Source organism: Notolepis coatsorum (genome assembly GCF_963971535.1).
Source record: "Notolepis coatsorum genome assembly, chromosome: 16".
NCBI lineage: Eukaryota > Metazoa > Chordata > Actinopteri > Aulopiformes > Paralepididae > Notolepis > Notolepis coatsorum.
The window spans coordinates 17,886,442-17,904,013 of NC_140180.1; the positions used below are offsets into that span (position 1 = coordinate 17,886,442).

The window sequence follows — 17,572 nt, forward strand, 5'->3', positions numbered from 1 at the left end:
TTGTATCAGAAACTTCAGAATGTCATATGTGCTATAAGTATAAAGTATAGTATTTTGGTTTGCAAAAAAAGTATGCAGTCCTCAAAAACTAAAACTAAAATGGCCACTTTTCTGCCCACTTGTTATGGGTCCAGGCAGGGATAGGCCAAGTGCACACAGTCTTCATGAGTGATTGTCCATATGACAACTTCCTAGTAACAGAGAAGATAATATATTAGCTAGATCAGATTATTATCATACATACCTGCCGACATTAGACTGTGACATTTTTATTTTCAGCGGACTTCAAACTTAAATGGGGAAATATTCACACTAGATGGAGAGAAATTTGCAGGAATTCTTTGGAAGCTTTGTCCATGTCCATTCTCTGACTGAATGGCTGACTGAGCAGTTTTACTCAAGAGTTTTACGTTCGCTATCGGTTGCCAGGTTGGGCAGGAATGATTAAGTGTAGTCTACAATGTACAGTAAATTACCAAGTATGGTCTTGTCAATAATCCAATGTACAGTGTTGTTTGTACAGTTGTACAGTGTCCCCCACCCACCCCTCCTACCCCCCCCCCCCCCCCCCACTCCTACCCACTCCTACCCAACCCCCCCCCCCCCCCCACCCACCCAACCACCTCCAATGTACAGTCCCCCCCCACCCCCACCTACCCAATCCAATGTACAGTTTCTACGCCTAATGTATATACTCTTTTCTTTCTGGACTCTTTTTGTATCACAAACAGTACTGTAATTGCAAATCTGGTATGTCATAAATGTATAGATGTAGCAGTACTGTCTATCTGTATGTCATATATGTTACGATGAATTGAAAATGGGGGACCCTGATGTAAACAAGACGAAAGTCTTTCTCTGGTCTGCATCCCCTTAACAATTGTATGTATTGAGCCGTACTGTACTGTACCCATTCTGCAATCTGTTAATAAAGTTTTCATTCATTCATGAAGGATATTAGACATCTATAGATATCTATCAATCTAATCTGGCAACATATATCCCCACAGAAAGGCAGACTTAGTTTGAGTCAATATGTACTCAATTAAAAACCTTTTTGTGGGGAAAAATGAGAAATGGCAAAACGCACAGCAGGGGAAAGGATTAAAAAAATAAAGAAAAGAAAAAAGGGAGGAGGGTGTTGGCAGGAACGGGTGTGTCCCAAACAAAGCCCCCCTTCCCCAAACAAATAAACCCTTCTGTGTCAAGAGGTTCACACGTTCATGGAAATGGTAAATGGACTGCATTTATAAAAGCGCTTTTATCCAAAGCGCTTCACAACTTATGGCTCACGTTCACCCACCTTCACCTCCACCTTCATCACATTCACACACGGATGGCAGAGGCAACCATGCAAGGTGCCAACCTGCTCATTGGGAGCAGTTAGGGTTCAGTGTCTTGCTCAAGGACACTTCGAGACACGCTGCCCAGGAGGAGCTGGGAGCCTTCTGATTACCTGGCAGCCGCTCGACCTCCCGAGCCACTGTCGCCCCACGTGGCTGGCCAAAGTCGTTCAGTCGAAACAGTATGACACAAATCATTCTCAATCACAGTATGGCGCTAAACAGCATTTTGAAGGGTGAATCACGTATTTTGCATCAGAGGAGGTACCTAGTTACCTAGCATCTGTGCAGTGCCAGCATTAAAGCCTCCGAGAGGTTTAATTATAGAGCAACCTGCTGCCAACTGGCCTCACTGGCATCACAGATAATGATTTCCTGCGACTCGAGGAGACAATCCACCGCCCTAACCTGCAATTACACACGCCGGGGAGGGAGCGGGCAGGCTGAGAAAACCCTCCTGCAGGTAGGAGAGGATGAGACGGAGGAGAGGAAGAGACAGGAGAGGAAGAGACGGAGGAGAGGAAGAGACGGAGGAGAGGAAGAGACAGGAGAGGAAGAGATGGAGGAGAGGAAGAGACGGAGGAGAGGAAGAGACGGAGGAGAGGAAGAGACAGGAGAGGAAGAGATGGTGGAGAGAAAGAGATGGAGGAGAGAAAGAGACAGGAGAGGAAGAGATGGAGGAGAGGAAGAGACAGGAAAGGAAGAGATGGAGGAGAGGAAGAGACGGAGGAGAGGAAGAGACAGGAAAGGAAGAGATGGAGGAGAGAAAGAGACAGGAGAGGAAGAGACGGAGGAGAGGAAGAGACAGGAAAGGAAGAGATGGAGGAGAGGAAGAGACGGAGGAGAGGAAGAGATGGTGGAGAGAAAGAGACAGGAGAGGAAGAGATGGTGGAGAGAAAGAGACGGAGGAGAGAAAGAGACAGGAGAGGAAGAGATGGAGGAGAGGAAGAGACGGAGGAGAGGAAGAGATGGGGAGAGGAAGAGACGGAGGAGAGGAAGAGATGGAGGAGAGAAATAGATGGAGGAGAGAAAGAGCTGGAGGAGAAAAAGAGCTGGAGGAGAGGAAGAGCTGGAGGAGAGGAAGAGACAGAGGAGAGGAAGAGACAGAGGAGATGAATAGATGGAGGAGAGGAAGAGACAGAGGAGAGGAAGAGACAGGAGAGAAAGAGCTGGAGGAGAGGAAGAGACAGATGAGAGGAAGAGACAGGAGAGAAAGAGCTGGAGGAGAGGAAGAGATGGAGGAGAGGAAGAGATGGAGGAGAGGAAGAGATGGAGGAGAGGAAGAGATGGAGGAGAGGAAGAGATGGAGGAGAGAAAGAGACAGAGGAGAGGAAGAGACAGGAGAGGAAGAGATGGAGGAGAGGAAGAGACGGAGGAGAGGAAGAGACGGGAGAGGAAGAGACGGAGGAGAGGAAGAGACAGGAGAGGAAGAGAATGGAGGAGAGGAATAGGTACAGGAGAGGAAGAGATGGAGGAGAGGAACAGACAGAGGAGAGGAAGAGACAGGAGAGGAAGAGATGGAGGAGAGGAAGAGATACAGGAGAGGAAGAGAGGAAGAGACAGAGGAGAGGAAGAGACAGAGGAGAGGAAGAGACAGAGGAGAGGAAGAGATGGAGGAGAGGAAGAGATGGAGGAGAGGAAGAGACAGAGGAGAGAAAGAGATGGAGGAGAGGAAGAGACAGGAGAGGAAGAGATGGAGGAGAGAAAGAGACGGAGGAGAGGAAGAGATGGAGGAGAGGAAGAGATGGAGGAGAGGAAGAGACAGGAGAGGAAGAGATGGAGGAGAGGAAGAGACGGATGAGAGGAAGAGGTGGAGGAGAGGAAGAGACGGAGGAGAGGGAGAGATGGAGGAGAGGAAGAGACAGGAGAGGAAGAGACGGAGGAGAGGAAGAGATGGAGGAGAGGAAGAGACAGAGGAGAGGGAGAGATGGAGGAGAGGAAGAGACAGGAGAGGAAGAGGTGGAGGAGAGGAAGAGATGGTGGAGAGGAAGAGATGGAGGAGAGGACGAGATGGAGGAGAGGAAGAGATGGAGGAGAGGACGAGACGGAGGAGAGGAAGAGATGGAGGAGCGAAAGAGATGGGGGAGAGGAAGATACAGAGGAGAGGAAGAGACGGAGGAGAGGAAGAGACAGAGGAGAGGAAGAGACAGAGGAGATGAATAGATGGAGGAGAGGAAGAGACAGAGGAGAGGAAGAGACAGGAGAGAAAGAGCTGGAGGAGAGGAAGAGACAGATGAGAGGAAGAGACAGGAGAGAAAGAGCTGGAGGAGAGGAAGAGATGGAGGAGAGGAAGAGATGGAGGAGAGGAAGAGATGGAGGAGAGAAAGAGACAGAGGAGAGGAAGAGACAGGAGAGGAAGAGATGGAGGAGAGGAAGAGACGGAGGAGAGGAAGAGACGGGGAGAGGAAGAGACGGAGGAGAGGAAGAGACAGGAGAGGAAGAGAATGGAGGAGAGGAAGAGGTACAGGAGAGGAAGAGATGGAGGAGAGGAACAGACAGAGGAGAGGAAGAGACAGGAGAGGAAGAGATGGAGGAGAGGAAGAGGTACAGGAGAGGAAGAGATGGAGGAGAGGAAGAGACAGAGGAGAGGAAGAGACAGAGGAGAGGAAGAGACAGAGGAGAGGAAGAGATGGAGGAGAGGAAGAGATGGAGGAGAGGAAGATACAGAGGAGAGAAAGAGATGGAGGAGAGGAAGAGACAGGAGAGGAAGAGATGGAGGAGAGAAAGAGACGGAGGAGAGGAAGAGATGGAGGAGAGGAAGAGACAGGAGAGGAAGAGATGGAGGAGAGGAAGAGATGGAGGAGAGGAAGAGATGGCGGAGAGGAAGAGATGGAGGAGAGGAAGAGGTGGAGGAGAGGAAGAGACGGAGGAGAGGGAGAGATGGAGGAGAGGAAGAGACAGGAGAGGAAGAGACGGAGGAGAGGAAGAGATGGAGGAGAGGAAGAGACGGAGGAGAGGGAGAGATGGAGGAGAGGAAGAGACAGGAGAGGGAGAGATGGAGGAGAGGAAGAGACAGGAGAGGAAGAGGTGGAGGAGAGGAAGAGATGGTGGAGAGGACGAGACGGAGGAGAGGAAGAGATGGAGGAGCGAAAGAGATGGGGGAGAGGAAGATACAGAGGAGAGGAAGAGACAGAGGAGAGGACGAGACGGAGGAGAGGAAGAGATGGAGGAGAGGACGAGACGGAGGAGAGGAAGAGATGGAGGAGAGAAAGAGATGGGGGAGAGGAAGATACAGAGGAGAGAAAGAGATGGGGGAGAGGAAGATACAGAGGAGAGGAAGAGACGGAGGAGAGGAAGAGATGGAGGAGAGAAAGAGATGGGGGAGAGGAAGATACAGAGGAGAGGAAGAGACGGAGGAGAGGAAGAGACAGAGGAGAGGAAGAGACAGAGGAGAGGACGATATGGAGGAGAGGAAGAGACGGAGGAGAGGAAGAGACAGAGGAGAGGAAGAGATGGTGGAGAGGAAGAGACAGGAGAGGAAGAGATGGAGGAGAGGAAGAGATGGAGGAGAGGAAGAGACGGAGGGAAGGAAGAGACAGAGGAGACGGAGGAGAGGAAGAGATGGAGGAGAGAAAGAGACAGGAGAGACGGAGGAGAGGAAGAGACAGAGGAGAGGAAGAGACGGAGGAGAGGAAGAGACAGAGGAGAGGAAGAGACAGGAGAGGAAGAGACGGAGGAGAGGAAGAGATGGAGGAGAGGAAGAGGTGCAGGAGAGGAAGAGATGGAGGAGAGAAAGAGACAGGAGAGACGGAGGAGAGGAAGAGACAGAGGAGAGGAAGAGACAGGAGAGGAAGAGATGGAGGAGAGGAAGACGTGCAGGAGAGGAAGAGACGGAGGAGAGGAAGAGATGGAGGAGAGGAAGAGGTGCAGGAGAGGAAGAGACAGAGGAGAGGAAGAGACGAAGGGGGAGGAGGGGGAGACCAGAGAGGAAGGAAATGGGAGAGAAGGAGAAAAGGAAAAGGTGGGAGGGAGCGAAAACTAGGCTAGAACTAGGAAGAGAGGGGGGTGGAACTAGGAAGAGAGGACGGGGTAGAACTAGGAAGAGAGGGGGGTGGAACTAGGAAGAGAGGACGGGGTAGAACTAGGAAGAGAGGGGGGTGGAACTAGGAAGAGATGGGGGGTAGAACAAGGAAGAGAGGGAGGGGGTTAGAACAAGGAAAAGATGGGGGGTAGAACTAGGAAGAGAGGGGGGTAGAACTAGGAAGAGAGGGGGTGGAACTAGGAAGAGGGGGGGGGGGTGAACTAGGAAGAGAGGGGTATAGAACTAGGAAGAGATGGGGGGGTAGAACTAGGAAGAGAGGGGGGTAGAACTAGGAAGAGAGGGGGGTAGAACTAGGAAGAGAGGGGGGGTAGAACTAGGAAAAGAGAGGGGGGGTATAACTAGGAAGAGATGGGGGGTATAGAACTAGGAAGAGATGGGGGGGTAGAACTAGGAAGAGAGGGGGGTAGAACTAGGAAGAGAGGGGGGGTAGAACTAGGAAAAGAGAGGGGGGGTATAACTAGGAAGAGATGGGGGGTATAGAACTAGGAAGAGAGGGGGGTAGAACTAGGAAGAGAGGAGGGGTAGAACTAGGAGGAAGAGAGGGGGGTAGAACGAGGAAGAGAGGGGGGTAGAACTAGGAAGAGAGGGGGGTAGAACTAGGAAGAGGGGGGGGGTAGAACTAGGAAAAGAGATGGGGGGTAGAACTAGGAAGAGAGAGGGGGGGTAGAACTAGGAAGAGTGGGGGGGGGAGAGAGGGGGGTAGAACTAGGAAGACGGGGGTAGAACTAGGAAGAGAGGGGGGTGGAACTAGGAAGAGGGGGGCGGTAGAACTAGGAAGAGGGGGGGTGAACTAGGAAGAGAGGGGGGTAGAACTAGGAAGAGAGGGGGGGTAGAACTAGGAAAAGAGAGGGGGGGTATAACTAGGAAGAGATGGGGGGTAGAACTAGGAAAAGAGATGGGGGGTAGAACTAGGAAGAGTGGGGGGGGGGGAGAGAGGGGGTAGAACTAGGAAGACGGGGGTAGAACTAGGACGCAGAAACTAAAGTTGCGAGGAGTTGAGAGGAGAAACAAACGAAGAGAGAGAGAGAGTGAGAGAGAGAGTGAGTGGGAGGCTTGAAGTGTCCCTCAGTTTCTACGCTTATCTCTGTCTTGCTGCTGCTGCTGCTGCTGATGATGAGTCACAGGCAGAGGTGGTTACATAACAGACAAACTGAAGCACTCTCTTTCTCTCTTCCCCTCTCTCTTTCTCTCTCCATCTCTCTCTTCCTCTCTCTCTTCTCTCTCTTTTCCCCTCCCCCTCTCTCCTTCCCCCCCCCTCTCTCTCTGCTTGCCTCTCCACCCCTTTCCTCTTCACTAGGCAGGTAACACTCAACTTTCACATCGTCAGGGGCCAATAATAGCAGACAAGGCACTGTGCTGCGCTGTGCCACACACTCTCTCTCTCTCTCTCTCTCTCCTCCCACTTTAAAAAAGGAGAGAAGAGGACTCCCCCCCACCCCCGGAGCCGAGGTGCCCTTGGGCCAAGGCAGCGTGTCGGTTTGTGTTGCTATTCTTAGTGCTCCCTCCCCCTCCCGTCATCATCACTCACCTCTGCCCCCTCCCCCCCCCCCCCCCCGCTGCTGCTGCGTGCAGAGTGACGCGGCTCCCTCCGCCAACTCATTGAAACAACGCACTGCGAGGGGGCGAGCGCCGTGTCGGCGGCGCGGCTGTGTTGAGCGCAGAGCCGAGGATGTAAGCGAAACACACACAAACGATGTGCTGAACACTTACAGAATGTGACAGCGGAGGGCGGCTAAGTGGCGCAGTGGGCAAGGCGCTCGCCACTAATGCAGGAGATGCTGGGTTCGAGCCCAGCTCTCGGCGTTGCTACCAGCTTGGCTGGTCGTTCATACTAACACAATTGGCAGTGTTAGGGGGTGGGAAAGCTGGTGGGTGGGGATCGGACGTTGTGGACAGCGACTCCTACAGGTCGGTTGGTGCGCCTGCGCAGCAGAATCAGGAAGCGACGGGGGCGGCGTGTCCCTCCCACGCAGCCCCTCGCCGCTGAGAGATCGCGCTGTGCAGGTGAAAAGATGCGACGGCTGCCTCCTCGAGTACCGGAGGGGACACGCGATGCAAGGCTTCGTCCACATTGCAGCCGGCCTGTGGGAGGCATGGCCTAACAGCGTTCGAGACAGGGGAGGGGAGAATTGGACAATAAGAAATTGGGGATGGGAGAAAAATAGAAAATGGGAGAAAAAAGTAGATAAAAAAAAAAGAAAATGTGACAGCGGTGGTTATAACTTTTATAACCACAGTTAGGATAATACTAGGCCTGCCGATTATGACACTTCTCTAAGCTTGTTGCTGACCGGCTTGCTTATGAACATCACCGGCGCCCTGCTTGATCTAGTAATTATGGACCAAATTGTCGTTTTAAGCTCTTAAAGTCTTTTAAGATGATATTTCACTTCAATTTATGAGCTAAAATTCAGACTTCTGAACAAATGTGCTGTTGATGATGATGGTTGATGACACCAGAGGGAGTTCCACAAGTCATGTTCAACCCAGATTCGGCTCAAACAAGGGACTAAACACGTTTCGCAATTATGCCACAACAATGTGGAACGCCCTACCCACAGCCTAAAAGAATGTGAATCCCTACCTACCTTCAAAACCGCCCTCAAAGAGCACCTACGGGAGGCTGCAATTCGAAACTGGCCCCGGTAAATGTCCAAACCCCCCGTCCACCCACCCAACCCCCTCCAATGTAGTTTCTTCCCCCTCGAATGTATATATTTTCTTTTAGGATCTCTGTCTCCTAAACAGTACGGTATATTTGTATATCTTGTATGTCATAAATGTCTGGATGTAACAGTACTGTATATCTGTATGTCGTGTATGTCATATATGTTATGATGAATTGAAAATGGGGGACCCTGATGTAAACAAGACAAAAGTCTTTCTCTGGTCTGCATCCCCTTAATACTTGTGTGTATTGAGCCGTACTGTATTGTACCCATTCTGCATTCTGTTAATAAAGTTTTCAATCAATCAATCAATGTCGACACATCATAATTATTTTGGTGGCCATTGTTTTTATTTTCAATGTGTTTCCAACCAAGTATCAACCAATAAGAAGAATACAAAATTAAAAGAATTCTTGAACCCCAGTGGATCTGTGGTATAGCTGCTGTTAACTGGAGCTTGATTGTTTGTGGTGTTAGACTTGAGTCCTTTTAGTCGGTTTAGTCGTTGATTGTTATCAGCCTTCGTCGCCTCTGTCTTATCGATCCTCTGCGTTGTGTTTGTTGTGGTTCATGGCGGCAATCGTTTGGTGGAATTCTCACTCCCACGGCTGACTGGCTAAAACACTCTTCTCCCCCGTTGCAATCGAAATTACGTACGCTGAAAGTCCAGGTGGTATCAGAAAGGATAGTTTATTTACATAAACAAAGGTTCTCGTACAGAATTAAACAAATTGAAAGTCTTTAAAAGGTTAAGAAACTAAATTAATAAGTTCCATCACTCTTGGTTGTGCGGCCTATCTCTCCTAGCTCGCTCTCCTCCTGTTTATTTGTTTATTTGGATCCCCATTAGCTGGATCCCCCCTTATAATCCAAGGTAGCAACTATTCTCCCTGAGGTCCACATGAAAACATTAACACACAACATCCAGGAACCATACACACTAAATCACATATATACCCAGACCCCTCACACCAACCCAGTACCCTCCCAGATCCGCTCATACCCACCCAGTATTCTTAAATACAATTAAGAATACCTACTAAACTAGTTTTTTTGTCATTGTTGGGACATATACTGGTGTATGTGACACTCACTGCAACACATAATATGTGATAAAAGAACATAAAAGATTTCACGGGGCCATTTAACATGATATGAAGCAGCTACAAGATACTGATTGCATATAAATGCCCCCGCCCCCACCCCCACCCCTGCCACGGCACTGATCCGTCTCTGCCGGCTTAGAACACGCAGTTCCTCCAAGTATCCGGTGTTTCTCCGAGTTCCATTCATCCAGACAGTTCCTTCCATGAGGGTCACAAAAGGGACCGTCTTGAGGTCAGTGTGCAGTGTGGACAGAAGAGCGTGGATGACAGTAATGAAGTCATCCATCTCCTCTTCCGGTAAATGTCTCCAGGATATACCGACCATGCTAGCTCTCTCTCTCTCTCTCCCTCTCTCTCTCTCCCTCTCTCTCTCTCTCTCTCTCTCTCCTCCCGCGTTACTTCTGCCTCACAGCACCTCTTTTGTTAAGCGCGGAGAGAGATACTGATTATAGCTCTGGCAGCGCTTTCAACGGGACTCCCGCCTTTGTCCTCCTTTGCGGTATCGAGCGTGTGTTTGTGAGAGTGCACTCATGGATGTACCAGTCGAGGGTAAATAAAGTGTTAATAAAGGGGCGTTGCACACGTTGATTTAGTTTGACAGTTATTGAGTGTAAATGAGTTTGAATATGGCCGCCAGTGATGTCATCCGGGGACGTTGAATCCTTGTGTTAATTACAGCTCAGTGACACGATGAGTGCACACAGTTGGTCCCTATAAGATGAGGTATCGCTATTTCTTTCCCCATCTACATAATTTCATGGTGCTGTAATTAACACGACGTAAGGATTCAATGTCCCCTCCTATGACATTATTGGTGGTCATATTCAAACGCATTTACTCTCAATAACTGTCCAACTAAATTAATGTGTGCAAAACTGTATAGAGCTTTTGGACGTGTGTGAGATTGTGTGCAAAATAAAACGGCGTTGTTTTTTTTGGTGAAGTGCGCCTTTAACACTTTGGACGCCAGCGGTGTAAGCCATCCTTGTACTCAATGGGCCACCGCTTTAAGAGATAGGGATGCGCGGCGGTGTTTGCAGGGCTATATCTATATTCTATATTATAGCTATGGAGACAATACTATGGCTCATTTGACATCAACTATCCATCGTTCAACATGTGAAAAAGAATACATTCTTTCGTGTATACGTTTGCGTGTTATACCGTGGTGAATATTGTATAGTTTCAGAGTGATCCTGGGATTCCTGGCTGGAAAACGGCACTATGGAGCAATACGTGAATTTAGCTAAAAACTTTGGCGTTGCTCGCCTAGACACGCTATTATTTCCAATTCAAAGGTATATAATAGGTATTATGTTTCATCATAAATGCATGAAAGGGGGGGGGGTGGGGGGGGGGGGGGGTCGTTTTTTGATGCTTTTATCGTCAGCAACGGCATACGTTTTGGAGTACGTTACATGATCGTTGCGATCGATGTGAAATCATGGTTGGATCAAAGTAGGGTTGATGTCATAATAGTCCTTACCTTTACTAGGAGGTATCCCAAAAAGAATATTCCAATTGTCTGATCACGATTTCCAGTATTGGTGTCCATTGGGTCCCCGACATAATCCGGCACAACACATACATCGAGGGGCATTGGACGCATTTCAATGTGATCGGGTGAACCGCTAGACTTGCCTGAACCAAAATTCTGCGCCCGGAGGGGTTTAGATGTAACACACAGTGTGCAATAAGGTTTCAAAGGGTTGGCGATACTGCCACCTAGCAGAATGCGGCCGGTATTGCACTCTAGCGATCTCAGAATGATTTCCTATGGTAACACCGAGGTCCGTGAACCTGAAATGAATTAAAAAAAATCGAATAAAAGAAATAACGATGAAAACCCGACTATACTCGGGTATGGCGCTCAACCGCTGGCGAGGTTTACCAGACTATCCTCGGGTCTGGCGCTGAAAGTGTTAATGGTGAGCTAACCTCTTAAGGCTACACACAAAGACAGAGACAGAGACAGTTCTGAACCTCAAGCAACCCTAGGTACATATTAGTGGTTTAATGTTGTTGCTTAACATTGGCTGAGCTGTGAACAGCCGGCTCACTTGTTTACATCATCAGAAGACAAGGCTGTGGGAGATCTGTTTGCCCTGCTCTCTTTTCGATGTGGTGTATATTCACAGTACGGTCAATTGTTGAGAGTCTCATTTGTGAATGGAATATAAACTTTTAAAATCAGAATATTGGACTGTTTTTACAAACGGCATTTGCAAATGTTAGCAACATAAACAAACCGATCAAACCTCTATAAAACCTCTATATACAAGCAGGCTCTACAGTGCGAGCATTTCACTCGCATTTGCCGCTTAAAATAGATTTGTGCGAACCGGAAAAATCATTTAGGAGCACGGTGTGTGAGTAATGGTTTTGGGTAGTGGGCGTGTCAAAGCGCAATTGTCATTTCATAATATACACAGAGCAGTGCGGACCTTCAATTTTAGAAGCTACAGGTATGACATCTAACTATTCAGCCCTGCGTTTGACAGCTCTGTGACAACTTATCTCACAAGTCACGCTGTTTTTATGTGTAAGGAAAACTCCGCGAGCAATGGTCTTAACGCACCTCGTCGCGGTAAAAACCTCTCTCCCTCCCTCTCTCTCTCTCTCGCCGCTGTTTCTATGTGTAAGGAAAAGTCTGCGAGCAATATGATGAATTGAAAATGGGGGACCCTGATGGAAACAAGACGAAAGTCTTTCTCAGGTCTGCATCCTCTTAACAATTGTATGTATTGAGCTGTACTGTACTGTACCCATTCTGCAATCTGTTAATAAACTTTTCAATCAATCAATCAATCAATCAATTAATCAATGGTCTAAACGCACCTCATCGCGGTAAAAACCTCTCTCTCTCTCTCTCCACTGTTTCTATGTGTGTAAGGAAAAGTCTGCGAGCAATGGTCTAGTTAAACCATGTGCTCCTTGGGAAAAAGGTTCTGCCTTTAAAAAAAATCTTCCTTTCTTTTTTTCTCTTTTGAGTCAGAGGAGAAAAGATGACACTCTCATGACCATTAAAGCTATTTTCAGCTCGTTAATTAAGCACCACTTTCCCAAAGGCTGTGGCCCTTAACAGTTGGGAGCCATACCCCAGGGTAGCTGCCTCCCAGACCCGGGCCTGACTCACAGCCTCCTGACTGGAGTTCTGCAGCTGCTCTGTGCGCTAAGTGGAGCCGGGAAGACGTGAAGTTACAAGTCTTGAGAGCCGCGTGGCACGCTATGCGTTTCTGTAACCTCCGCTGCATTATACATGACCGAGATTATCTCCATAAGGGCTGCTCCCCTTCTTAGTTGATTAGTCAGTTAATTACTCGGTTTCGGTCTCCAACCGAGGTTACCATTTTTGCAGAGTGGCGTTCTCTCTCCTGATTGGATAAAGTGGGAACGGGATACCAGGAAATTTATTTTGTGTTTACTGCAGAGCGGAAGGACTGGGAGACCCATGTTACTGACTAGACACTATCAGTGATGGCTGTTGGAATGTAGCTATTGTCTTGTCTGTCTCTGCTGTAACATGGTTGTCTCTCTGATGTCTTGCCTGTATGTCTGTCTCTACTGTAACATGGTTGTCTCTCTGATGTCTTGTCTGTATGTCTGTCTCTGCTGTAACATGGTTGTCTCTCTGATGTCTTGTCTGTATGTCTGTCTCTACTGTAACATGGTTGTCTCTCTGATGTCTTGTCTGTATGTCTGTCTCTACTGTAACATGGTTGTCTCTCTGATGTCTTGCCTGTATGTCTGTCTCTGCTGTAACATGGTTGTCTCTCTGATGTCTTGTCTGTATGTTTGCCGCTGCTGTAACATGGTTGTCTCTCTGATGTCTTGTCTGTATGTCTGTCTCTGCTGTAATATGTTTGTCTCTGATGTCTGTATGTCTGTCTCTGCTGTAACATGGTTGTCTCTCTGATGTCTTGTGTCTGTATGTCTGTCTCTGCTGTAACATGGTTGTCTCTCTGATGTCTTGTCTGTATGTCTGTCTCTGCTGTAACATGATTGTCTCTCTGATGTCTTGTCTGTCTGTCTCTGCTGTAACATGGTTGTCTCTCTGATGTCTGTATGTCTGCCTGTCTCTGCTGTAACATGGTTGTCTCTCTGATGTCTTGTCTGTATGTCTGTCTCTGCTGTAACATGGTTGTCCTATGTTTATTCTAACGCAACATCTTATCTCATCTTATCTTACAATGATGGCCTGGTGAGAGGACAAAAGGGCTCCTCGGAGGGTAACAGGGAAAACATTTATAAAATAAAATAGAAAAGAGACAGATGATACAGAGGTAAGGGAAATAATTAAAACACACATCAAACAAACAACCAAATGAAGCAGAACAGACAACTCACAGTTAAAAGGCTGGGTGACAGTTGCAAGTGTGTACAAACAACTCTGCGATAGAGGCCTTAACACTTTGGACGCCAAGAACGAGTTATGCAGTTTTTGGGATCAATATTTCATTTTTTCGCCATGGCATTCATAATTCATCCAGCCAACCTCCGGACTCCGGCGGGACCCTGTATGAGATTGCACCGCCTCAATACCGCCGCCTGGTGGATGGTCGGGCGAGTTACACTCTCGCCAAAACCGGAAGTGCCGATCGGTGCGTCGAGGAAATCCCTCCGGCAGTGATATCTTGTTACGTGGCTCCAGACAAACACTATAGTGCATTTGGATCGCTTTCTAAACGTAATAATCAATATGATTTCGGCGTTTATTGCGCCATACAAACCGGAAATGGATGTAGGAGATCGGCGTCAAATAATTGGGATATTTTTCCTCCAGTCTCATCGGCGAACGGTAAGAGGACAGTAACGTTATTTTCAGCCCGATTGTTTATTCATTTCACTGCAAACCATCTGATCAATATATCAACCCATACTAAATAAAGCCGTTACTGACGATCAAGGAATTATAAACGACCCCCCCCCCCTTTCCTTCACGCATGATGAAGCATAATGTATACCGATCATATACATTTGAATTTTTTAATATGGCATGTATAGGAAAGAAACGCCAATCGATAATCTATCATATGCGTCAGGGCCTATAACTCTCGTTTTTTGGAATTACAGCAGAAAAGATTAAAAACATACTTATATTCTCCACGGTATTAACACAACAATGTATGAATGAACAAATATAACGTTCCCACATCCTGAACGATGTTGAATGGGCCATAGTAATGTCAATATAGCAATACAATTTAAAAGGTTATAGCCCTGCAAAGAAGGTAAACATCTCCATAGGCTTTCAACAGTGGCAGACTGGGTATATGTAAGGGATAATGTATAGCTACGAGGTCATTGTCGCAAAATAATTGACCGACACGGAGTTTAAAATACAGAGGCGCCTCGCCGAAGGTCAATTATTTAGCGACAATGATCGAGTATAGCTATACATTATCCCGCTTATTACATGGCTAACTTACTAACAATATACCTAATTCATTTTACATCGACAAGACGAGATCAAATGCAGACGCAGTTCTGTTCTGTCGCTCCCGCTGTCATCGTCACACACACTCCGCTGTCAGTGCAGCCGGCAGGTGTGTCTGATTGGCTGCACTGATGCAGTGTGTCAGTGGGCTTGTTTGCGAACAGCTGCGCACAGCGGTCATTATTGTTCGGCAGAGGTCCGTTATCGAGTAATAACGGACCTCTGACGAGCGCTATTGACCAATCACAAGCAAACATTTCGGCGAATGTGAAAACGCCATGTAATAATGATGGATATAACCCATGGCACCCAATGTGTTAAAAGTAGTGAGGGGGAACAATTTGTCCATTTGTTCATTATATCAATGATTCGATTAGCCGACAAATTCCCATGACTGTTGGTTGACTAACGATTTCCCTACTTGAAGAGAGAGAGAGAGAGAGAGAGGAGTGGGGAGAGAAAGAGAGGAGTGGGGAGAGAGAGAGTGAACCGGGAGGCAAAAACAATAAAGAAAGAAAACATAATTTCAATAAAATAGCAACACTGAACACGAAAACACACACATGCACGCACGCACACACACACACACACACACACACACACACACACACACACACACACACACACACACACACACACACACACACACACATAGTGGAACAGAGAACTGAGCAGTCACGTATTAAACAATGTTTCTAAGCTGGCCCCAATCTTTCACTGCAAAAAATGTAAACGCTAAGCTTACATTAATTAATTAATTAATTAACCCAGGTGTGTCTTGTCTCGTCATCCCCTCATGTAGTATTCTGTCTTCCCTTTCGTCTGGTGCTGATCCTGTCTGTGTAGTTTGTGTTCCTGTCTGTCGTTACTTTAGTTTATTCTTCATTTCAATCCATGGTAATTATTTCATTAAATATTTCTTATAAACTACTTTGACTGCCGTCTCCTTGTTGTGTTGCATTGAATCGAGCCTAAAGAATGTCAATGACAACGTAACAATGATGATGAGGATGATGATACTGACCCTTCTCTCTGGTTCAGGGCGAGAGGAAGATGACTAGTGAGACGCCGCCCACCGTCACCATGGCTCTGGTCAACCCCCAGGCAGCCTCCGCAGACAGTAAACACACGTCCACCCAGCAGCTCTCCATCAGCGTGTGAGTAATACCCACTACAACGGCGTGGTGAGGATGGTGTGATTATGTTGTGATTATGTTGTTGTAGCATTGCGCGGGTGTGACACGTTTAACCCACGGTTAACGGTCTGTAGTGTGGTTGTGAAAGGGTTAACCCTTCTGTCGTGTGGCAGTGAAAGGGTTAACGTGCTGTATTGTCTCAGTGAAAGGGTTAACCGTTTGGTAGTGTGGTAGTGAAGGGGTTAAAGGGGAAACTCCACCTTGAAACATTTGGCACATTTGTTTTGGTAGAATGTGATTCGGCTCTATACATTACCCTATATGTCTATATGCCTTGTCTCCACTAGCCAGGGTTTAGCCCTGCGCTGTGGACTGTCTGGCACACGGTGAGCGTCTCCATTGGGTCTCATTCTCGAACGAAGTTACGACAAAATATTTCGTCTTAGCCAGATTTCTGCCTATTTAAGACATATTAGGGCTGGGAGTGGGAGTCCTCAAATTTTCCTGAGATCTTATTTGATCGTGGCTGAGAGCAGATTTAAGAGTGCTGAGGAGCACACTTAAATATGAAACCTAGCCGCATTTCTCTGAGACGCTCTCTGATTGGCACTGACTGACACTAGGTTTCGTAATCACGCGGCTCTCAAAGCACTTCCGCCATTCCATTTCACACAGCTGCGTCACCAGTTGCTTTATAAGGACTGTCGGGGCGTGGTTTGTATGCAAATGACCTGAACGGGAACGCGCTTTCGAGTTTACGACAGAATGCCATTCTCCAAGCAGATATCAGATCATATAATTTCTGCGACCGTTTCAGCCACTTAAGACATATCTCCAGCACGTTCAGGACTCAGAGTGTACTTGTCATAGATTATGTCTCAGTGGTTCCAAGATAAGTCTTCCAGAATATTTCTTTGAAAAATTTTCGGGAATGAGACCCATTGTCTTTAGAAGCTGGCCGAACCTGGCCGGACTCCGGCTGAGACGAACGCCTTTCACAACCTGGCCAAAGCTGGCTGGGACTGTTGAGTCATCATGGTTTAGCGTATGTACCACAGCACTAGCCAGGGAGGGTTTAGTCACGTTGTGGCCTGTTTGGCACACAGCGAGCGTCTCCGTTGTCTTTAGAACCTGGCTGAGACGGCCACCTTTCACAGCCTGGCCGGGACGCGTGTAGCTTAATCCCAGCGGAAGAGTCGCAGAACGCTTCCGCATTCTTCGCCGCACGCCAGTACGGTAATGCGCATTTCCTTTTCCTTCGCCCAGGCGAATGAGATCCCCGCTTGGTTCGCCGCTTTGGTTCATATTAATCACATATTAACACGCTTTGGTTCATATTAATCGCATATTAACACGCTTTGGTTCATACTAACGCGCCATATTAGCACACATATATACACGCGATGGACGCAGCAGGCGATCATATTAATCACATATTAACACGCTTTGGTTCATATTAATCACATATTAACGCTAACGCGCCATATTAGCACACATATATACACGCGATGGACGCAGGCGATCACTGCTACTGTTATTCAGCCGCGCCGAGGTACATGATTCATTGATATGTACTTTACATATTATCCAAACGAGGACAACGCAGCTGTCAACTGTACTTTACATATTATGGAATACATGTATATTATCGCGACGCGATTCACTCGCAACGCCATAATGTTATTTCCCTGTACATTGTAACGATAAAACAACGCAGCTGTCAACTTTACTTTGTAACATTGTTTTTTCTGTCATTCATAAAATTGATTGAATGAAATTGATTGAATGAAAATAACAGATTGCAGAATGGGTACAATACAGTACGGCTCAATACACACA

General features: G+C 47.4%; 1 protein-coding gene across 1 annotated transcript in view; it reads left to right on the plus strand.

The window, feature by feature from the left end:
* The window catches only part of sh3rf2 (SH3 domain containing ring finger 2), a gene marked incomplete at its 5' end in the record, with an annotated part of 92,832 nt that overhangs the window by 65,005 nt on the left and 10,255 nt on the right, over positions 1-17,572 (plus strand). Inside the window, 2 exon segments of the mRNA XM_084331978.1 lie at positions 6,683-6,686; positions 15,639-15,754. Of these exon segments, the coding sequence (XP_084188104.1) occupies positions 6,683-6,686; positions 15,639-15,754 (120 nt within the window).